This window comes from Chaetura pelagica, unplaced genomic scaffold (genome assembly GCF_000747805.2).
Source record: "Chaetura pelagica isolate M959 unplaced genomic scaffold, ChaPel_1.0 scaffold232, whole genome shotgun sequence".
NCBI lineage: Eukaryota > Metazoa > Chordata > Aves > Apodiformes > Apodidae > Chaetura > Chaetura pelagica.
In genome coordinates, this window is record NW_009952441.1 from 2275054 (window position 1) to 2284564 (window position 9511).

At 39.7% G+C, this 9511-nt stretch overlaps 1 protein-coding gene across 1 annotated transcript; it reads right to left on the minus strand.

Annotated features, from left to right (window-relative positions):
• Positions 1–5703: 5703 nt before the first annotated feature.
• Positions 5704–6258, minus strand: LOC104398336 (interferon epsilon-like). The gene has a single exon (XM_010008438.1). It carries the CDS (start codon positions 6256–6258, stop codon positions 5704–5706), a length of 555 nt encoding a protein of 184 aa, XP_010006740.1.
• Positions 6259–9511: the final 3253 nt, after the last annotated feature.

Consider the following 9511-nt stretch of genomic DNA (forward strand, 5'->3'; position numbering starts at 1 on the left):
AGGCTGATGTGCTGCAGTGCTGGACACTCTTACTTCTCACTAGCCGCTATTTATTTGTACAGTGCAGGCTGGTGTTTACATCCTGTGACTACCACTGCCAATGAGAAAAGAAAGGCTGTGCAGAGGCAGACAAGGAAGCAAAGTCATCTCTATACTGCAAGCAAGTTAACATGGAAAAGTGTCAGAGCTTTTGTCTATACTCTCCAACTGGGCAAAAGAGGAAGCAGCAACTGTGCCAGCTGCTTGCTCCTCACACCCTAACAATTTTGTAAATTCAGCAGAGACCTGCCTTACCAGAGCTGACTTGGCATCAGCTGACTAAGTCACACCAGATGAAGTTCCTGGCTGCTTTAGGATGAGGAAAGGCACAGTGGGTGAGCAAGCATTGTGCCACAGGAGTCCACCAAACAGACACAGAGCTGGCAGGATTTTTAGCTTTACAATTTCATCAGGTGAAAACGGGTGGAGGTTAGAAATTCTTTTGGAGGAAAAAAATATCCCAGCCCATCTGTTTGGCTTTGGCCATATACAAGTGACCTTTTGGATTTAACATCTTTCAGAACAGCTGAGCTGTCATGCAGGCAGGGGTATTTCAGAAAAAGCAGACTGGTGGCATTTCCTTGCCACTGCCCTGCAGCTGGAGCAGAACAAAGGGTAAGGGAAGATAGACAAAAGCATCCCAGCAGCTCCTGTCCAGACTTTCCAAAAATGTCACTTGGAGATGTGACAGTCTCCTTACTTGTTCTTCCTGGGAAACTTTGAGGGTGCAGGTCCTCAGGCCTCTAGGTTGATTTTTGTACTCATAAGCAGCTCTACAACTCTGTAGGAATAAATTTATTTTGGGGATTCATTTTTTTCAAGCATTGATCTCCCAGACCACAAGATATTGCCACAATTGCCAGGCAGATGTCTCATCAGTAGGAGACTACTGACTATGCTCTCAGCAGAGAAAAAAGAATGCAAACCATTGTGTTTCTGTAATACACCTTAATTATGTTTTTAGTAAAACTATTTCAACTTGAAAGCAGCTTGATTTTATGATGCAAAGAGTGACTTATTTTTAGGATGTTTGTTATAAGCTGGTTCTACTGTACTTAAAGAATCTGAGTTACATATTCAAGCACAAAATAATGTATTTTTTTAGGGTAACAATTTTTGTACAAATTAACTTCCTTACAGGGAGTGTAGTAAATAGCATCACTCATTTTAATTTATTATTATTATTATTTTTTAATCCTTTAGTAGAGGTTCCTGTCTTTCCTTCTCATTCCCAGCCAGCCTCTTCTCAGCTAAGTGAGAAATTCACTGGTTCTGCTAGGGAGACAGTGAAAGGATTAACTAAACATCAAAAACATACCCAGTTCTGGAATGAGTCATTCTTCTACAGTCTCTGTGCCTCCCAGTTCACTGCACTCGGTTTCATTGCTGGATGAGACCCGTGGCCCAATCCAATAACAAAGAGGAATTACAGCCTGATGGGCTGGCAGATTTCCCTTTTTTTAAGTGTTAGTCATAACCCCGTCACTCTTAACGGACGTTGCGATAAGAGCTTCTGACATTTTCTAGTTTAATGGTTGCACAAATAGTGACCGTTACCCTGATATGGGGAACTGGAAAGGAGAGGGAGATGTGCCCTGTTTTTCTTTTGCCTTTTTTTTTTTTTCTTTTTCCTTAAAAAAAAAAAAAGCAGAAAGAGAGAAAATTAAGGTTTTGTCATCTTGAAATACTTATAATGAATACTTATAATGACCAGTAAGACCAGTAATGACATTCAGCAAAAATCCTTTTCAAATACATGTGAGTAGCACTGTCAGGATTTATTGCTTGTCCTGAGAACATTAGCTGAATTGTACTACAGGCAGCAGGAAATTATTTCTAACTTAAAAAAAATCCTATCACAATAAAAGATCTGCTGCAGCCAATAAGAGCTTTTCCCAGAAAACGGAGGCCAGAACTAAGTCCACCTCAAAATCAAAGACACTTGAAGAGAAATATATGAATTGCTTAAAAAGAGTGCAAAATCTAAAAATAATACTTGAATCCAAACAGGTTTGGTTTGGGGTTTTTTTGATAGAAGAAAGACTTTCTATTTTATATAAAGATGTCTGTCAAGGTATTTCCTTTCTGGGAAAATGAACTGTAGTGCACAGTACTCCATCCAGCTAAGTCCAGAGGAAGTTGTGCAGATTCTGGCCTACCACGATAAGAAAGTAGAGGAATACAATGGACAATAAGAATTACAGTGAGTAGACATGGTGGTAGATGGCATGCAGGGGCAGATAATGCTATTTGAAATTTCAGTATTTAATCTCTTTAATATGGATTTTGACTTTGCAAATGCATTACCATGTTTTAAACAAGTATTTTGTAGAGGTGAGTGTTAGCTGTGTTTACTTGACACTTTCAAAAGCAGTTATTTGCTTAAAGGATTGACATCATTGCTGAACGTGACGTGGCTTGAGGATCTTAATTGCAAGCACTTTGACTTTAGAAGGTTGGTCTTAAAAAATTAAACAACCTTGCAGCCTGTTGTGGAGAGAACTGAGGCAGGACGTTAAATTTACTGTGCTTATCAGCTCATCACCTACCATTGCATCATCCTCAGCTCCCCCTGAAATTAAAACAGAGGGTTGCCAGTTCATGTGAGCTGGGGATTTAAGTGTTAATGTATGGAAAGAATAGGAATTTATCCAGGTCACAACTAATGAAGAGCCTAAATTGCACTTGGAAGCAAGGTGGGCTTGGTGGGGTGGCCCTGGGGCAGCACTGCAGCTGCCTGCTGGGATGCAGAATGGGCTGTGACAACAGCATGTCAGCCTGCTGAGGAGCAACGCTGTCCTCACTTGCCTTGTTAGAGTTATCTCTGCTAGGAAACCTCAATGCTGAAAAAGCCCTTGCACCTTACCAGGATTTAGTTATGTTCTTTATGTGAGAAATGATACTGATAGAAATGGCTCATCCTTACCTATATGAGGTTTGGTAGGAAGATTTTTTTTGTATTGAAAAGCACAGTCATGTTACTGGAAATTATCAAATGCAATCTTCAATTGCTTTGATCACTTTTTGTTTGTTTGTTTGTTTGTTTGTTTTGCGTTCTGTTTCCAAAGCAAAGTAGATTAATTCTGCCAGTCAAAACTGAGGACTGACAGAATTAGAACCTTAAATATTTTACTGAGATTTGAGCCTTCACATTCACTATTTTGTTCATTTAGATTTGAAAAGAATGTATGTTAAACTGTATTTTGCTACATTTGTTTAACTTCTAGAAAAACACTAACTGAAAGAAATACCAGATGGTTTCAGTTAACCAAGGGTTTAATATACAGCTGACCTGGTAACGGAATGGTGTTAAAATAGATTGGTCCAAAATGTTTCAATGGCAAGGAGGTGAGTATCTTCTGACTCTTTCACTTTCTTTCTTTGCCTTAAGAGCTCCTTTACCTTTCTTTAAAAAGTAAGAATAAAACAAAGATATATTGGTTTTCTGCTTTCTTTTTCCTTTTTATTTGTTGTGCAAGTATGTCTGTTCCAGGGTTCCCATCTTTAAATGGGACTTCTAGACATTGTCTCAGTACAAACAATTTCTATTACCTCACAGCTGCCCAAAAAGTAATTTAAATGAAATTCTGGTGTGGAGAACAGCCCATCTTCTCCCCCCACATAAGACCTGTTTTATGAGCTCCTGTCCATCATCTCTGGTATCTTCTTCCTCCTTTCAGGAATAGTGCATTTTTCTTTCAGTTCCCTTCTGTGAACCCAATAGCAGTTTATTGCTAAGCAGCAGGCTCATGAAGAGTTGAAATACTCTTGCCAAAATACACTTGCATTCACCTACAATTCTTACACTTGTCTATAATCTCACTTTGCCCTCTAGTGCCCATTCGGGTTTTTTTCTGTGCAGCAAAGTACCCTGTTGACTGAAATATTTCAAAACATATTTTTACTTGGTGATAAGATTTTTAAGGGAAGTTATGAAAAGTTATTAAAAGAAAGTTTTATGGTATGAGAGTTTATGAACAGTTAGTAGACTACACTGCAGGCAAGAGAGGCAATAAAAACTGGGATCCTTCAGGGAAGGGCAGCTGAAAATCTTTTGTGCTATTTCCAAATTTCAGAAGTTATCAGGCCATTTCAATAACAGTTTACTGCATTGCAGAAGTCACCTAGGATATCAGAACCATAAAAGCAGGAAGGCTAAATGTCCTTTTATTGTACAGGCTTGAAGAGAAGCAAAAACAAGCAAGCATCAGAAACGAGATTTGAAACAGTCTCACAACAGGGTAATTTCAAGTGCCATTAGTTACAAACACCAGAAAATACGAATTTTGCTGTAACAATTGCAGCAGGGTGTCACCAGGAGGAAAAATGGCTCTGATGCCTTTCTCTGTTTCTTCGGTCTTTTCTATTGTTCTGGATTATGGTGAAGTTGTCAGCTGGTTTTATTTCTGGTATTTCAGCTTCATACCTGATACCTGTGTCTCTTGTCACTTCTTTAGTTTGCATCCGTGAGTGATAGAAAGGAGAGTATGTACACCCTGCAAAAGAGACCTGTGTCATAGATATGGTACCTGACATCTGGTGTACCATAGCTATTCCTCTTACCAGTCAAGTTTTTGTTCAGATATACCTTTTTTATTATCACCCCATTGAATACTCTTCTGAATAACTGGAGATTAGGGGAAACTCTGAAGTGTTTCCTCACCTGATGCTTACACCTACCTCTGGCAATTTCATCCCTCTGGATCTAACATTACCCTCCCCTGGGAGCCGCAGCCATGCTTTCTCTCCTCTCCTTCTTTATGCCAGACCTAGAAGCCTGTACTCAACATACATCAGTCTTGGTCACTAGCTCTGTTTTGAAGATGTTTTTTTGTTCTTTCTTTTTCTACTACATTTTTACCAATATTCATTAGGTAACAGAGCTTGGATGTAACTGTTTTCCCCCTTACTAATATACAGCAAGGGACTGGAGAAAGTACAACCATTTGAAATGGAGTTACCCAGGGACAATTTCCCAAGGGTAAAATCCATGCTTGACCTGATAGACAGTAGTAGAGTTTTGCACAGTTTGTTGCAAGTTGTTTTAAATAGTTAAATTATATTGTAATTATTAATCAAAACTATGTGGTTTGGAGGGGAAATCCATTGGGATACCAAGTACTTTATGTTTCTGTGTATCAATTTGTGAGCAAAGGAAGAGAGGCAGAAAATTTCATGCAGCAACATCAAACACAGAACTCAGTAGTGATGTCTGAGATTGCAGTAGCCAGGATGAAAAATGTGTAGTCCATTCACAAATACTTGATTCTCTAAAAGTAGTTGAAAATTAGATGGAAAATACCAGCACATTTTCTCAGCAGAAGTCACCATAGGATTACACTATTTGTCATAATCATAAAATCATCATAGAGTGGTTTGGGTTGGAAAGGACCTTAGATTACTATACCTTCCTATGGAGTAACTCTCACTGAAAAGCCATACAGATTAATCTATAGCTGGTGTAGACACCTTGCTTACCAAGGGAAAAATTTACTTACATTAAATAATGCATGACATTTGCAAGAATGTGTTTCAGCAACGTAAGTATTTAAATACAATCAAAGTTAACTATAAGCACTGCCACATAGAACAAAGAATACATATAAATATAATCTACATAAAAAATTTTAAAGCTAAGTTATGTCTGGTCAAAATATTTGTACCTTAGTTGTTAAGCTTCCATATGAGTTTATCAATCATCTGAAGACATTTCCTCATTTCTGCACGGCTGATCTCCCAGGAGCAAAGGTTGTGTTGTTTGTCTTTAAGAAAACTGTCTATTTTTTGGAAGTACTTCTTCAGTTTCAGCCTGTTGACTTCTTTACTCTTAAAGCAGAGGTTCTGCTTCTTGATCACACATGCCTCCAATAGCTCAATTTGCTGATAAAGTCCATTTTGGAATTGTTCCAAAGCTGTCCTGTCCCAGGCAGCTAGAGTCAGGTTTTGGCTAAAGATATAGAAAATGTGTTGAAAGATCTCTTCAAGGGCCACTTTGACTATGTCTTTCTGCCTGGGCTTTAGAACCTGCTCAGGAAAACTGAAGGACATTTTTTCTCTTAGACATTGTTGAGGAAATGTTTTGCCCATTTTATCCAGAAGTTGCAGGCTGTTCTCAATCACTTTTCTTTGCTGTAATTGAAGGTGATTACACTGAAGACTGGAGATGGTGGTGGTGGACAACAGTATGAGACCAACTTGTATCAAGCCAAAAGCATCCATGGTAAAGATAAGCTCTAATTTTCCTCCTTTCCTCTGGATAAATTCTGAGAGATAGGCTGGGATGCTCTGAATGTCATTTGTGGGCTTCTCTTTCTCCAAATCTTGAAATTTCATTATTCTGTATGAGAAGTTTTCTTTCATCATTTTTTGGTTTTTAAGGTTTTCCCCCTTATGTATGCTTTTGACACTTAGCACTTTCATTTTCTGCTTTATGACTTCATTGTCTTTTTTTTTTTTTTTTTTTTTAAACCACATTCTTGTAATTTCAACCGGGTATTAGAATGTTATATATGTCTTAGACTACCTAGATCCTCTCCTTCAAAAGTTCTACAGGCATTATAAGGAGAATTTAGAAGAAAAAGCTACAGAAATATCCTTCATTTCTTAATTAACTCAGGAGACTGCAGGAGGTATCATAGTAGGGGGTCTGCTTCATTCTTGTAATTTCAACCGGGTATTAGAATGTTATATATGTCTTAGACTACCTAGATCCTCTCCTTCAAAAGTTCTACAGGCATTATAAGGAGAATTTAGAAGAAAAAGCTACAGAAATATCCTTCATTTCTTAATTAACTCAGGAGACTGCAGGAGGTATCATAGTAGGGGGTCTGCTTCAGGCCACCAGACCAGGACGACCAAGCAGATGAGACCTTCTACGGGCAGACAGGAGCAGCTTCGTGCTCACAGGCCCTGGTCCTCATGGGGATTTCAACCCCCTGGATTATCTGCGGGAGGGACAACACAGCAAAGCACTAGAAATCTAGAAAGTCCTGGGAGTGCATTGATGACAACTTCCTCCTACAAATGGTAGAGTAAGCAACAAGAAAAGGTGCTGTGCTGGACCTTGTTCTCACCAACAGCAATGGGCTGGTTGATGATGTAAAACTTAATGGGGGCCTGGGCTGCAGTGACCATGAAATGGTCGAATTCAGGATGCTTAGGGCAGCAAGGAGGGAGCAAAGCAAGCTCACCTTGATTTCAAGAGAACAGATTTTGGTGTCTTCAAAGATCTGTTTGGTAGGGTACCATGAGACAAAGCCCTAGAGGGGAGGGAAGCCCAGTAAATCTGATCCATAGTCAAGGATCACCTCCTCCGTACCCAGGAGCAATGAATTCCAATGAAGAGGAAGGCAGGAAGGAGTGCCAGGAAGCCTGCATGGATGAGCAAGGAGCTTCTGGCCACACTTACATGTAAAAACAAGATTTACAGAGAGTGGAAGCAAGGCCTGCATGACATCATGGTATCCAAACTGGAATGATATGGATGGACCACTTGTTGGGTAAGGAGCTGGCTGGATGGTCACACTCGAAGAGATGTGATCAACAGCTTGATGACCAGATGGAGACTTGTGAGAAGTCGTGTTCCCCGAGGGTCAGTACTTGGACAGTGCTGTTTAACATCTTTGTCGGTGACATGGGCAGTGGCATTGAGTGCACCCTCTGCAAGTTTGCTGGTGACACCAAAGTGCGTGGTGAGGTCGACACGCTGGAAGGAAGGGAGGCCATCCAGAGGGACCTTGACAAGCTCAAGAAGTTGGCTCATGCAAACTGCAAGACGTTCAACCAGGCCAAGTGCAAGTTCCTGCACCTGGGTTGGGGCAATCCCAAGCACAAAGACAGGCTGCGTGGAAAATGGACTGAAAATCCAGAGAACTGAAAGTCCAGAGGAGAAGGACTTGGGGGTGATGGTGGATGAGAAGCTCAACATGGGCAGTCAGTATGCACTTGCAGCCCAGAAAGCCTAGGGAGGAAAGCTGGGGAGGGACTGTTGGCAAGGGAATGTATGAAGAGGACAAGAGGATATGGATTAAAACTGGAGGAGGGGAGATTTAGGTTAGACATTGTGAAGAAATTCTTCACTATGAGGGTGGTGAGACACTGAACAGGTTGCCCAGGGAAGTTGTGGGGGCTGCATCCCTGGAAGTGCTCAAGGACAGGTGGGATGGGGCTCTGAGCAACCTGGTCTAGTGGGAGGTGTCCCTGCCCATGCAGAGGGTTGGAACTAGACGATCTTTAAGGTCCCTTCAAACCCAAACCATTCTATGATTCTACGATGTTTTAGTAGTGGAAGGAATGTTGAAATAAAATAATACTCTTAATAATAGGTCAGGGACCTGCTGAATGCTGTATGTATATATATATATATATATATATATATATAAAATGTGTATAAGCTTGAAAATACGTAAGTATATTTTAATACATACACACTGCTAATTAAATTAGGCCTCGATGTCACTTGAAGATGTAAGTGCCATGCCAACACAAATACTCACATGGGAACAGGTTAGATACTTGGATGAAATATTCCCTTTTAACCCCATATGAGTAACTGAGTCATAACTAATGCCAATGCTGGTAGAGTACAGGTCTGAGTTCTGATATTAAATGGGAAGAGAATTGATAGAGAAGCCAAAAAATACTCTAAAATTCAGCCATTTGCTTTCTCTAGCCATATAATAGAGGAGGTTAGGCCTTGCACAGTACCCTGGGAAATCTGACATCTGTCTTGGATTTTATTTGGATGAAAGCTAGTCTTAAGCTATCATTTTCTGTCTCCCCAGCCTCCTGTGCAAACATACAGCATTGCAAATACAATTCTCTGCAGGTGATTATGTCTTGATGAAGATGTCAAATAAATTGTGTGTTCAGTCTGAGACCTGGCTGCCTCTTTTTGTTCTGTTGTTGCACCCATTGGTATGTGGTTGGCTTCGTTTCCAGTGTGGTAGTCACTCTCAGCAGATTTATGATGCTATTGTAGGGCTTCCCTTGTGTTCAGCACACAGATATTTGACAGGCTTTAAAAAGTCATAAATTAAGCTGAGAACAATTATTCATATGAGCAAACTCCTTGTATGCCCTGATGTTGCTTAAGTGACCTTGGATTGGATGTATTGCCAGTGTGAGGAAAACATTAATCTCCCATCACCTATAAATAAGAAGAGTAAGAACAATCAGAAAGGGATACCAAGTGCATAACACAGGACACAGGAGATCTTTTAAGTTATTGAGAATGTTAATTACTTTTGAAAAACTGGCCTGAAGTGCATTATTGTGTTAAATGCAAAATGGCCACGGAGATTTATCCCTTTTGCAAAAATACAGCTCTAGAATGTAAATATGTAATACAATAATAATTACTTAAATAAATAATGTATTTAGCTCAGTAAAAATATTAAATACCACTACAGTTATTTCCAAAAATTATAGACAAATGTTTATTTTCCAAACTGCAATCATTATATGAGCTTAA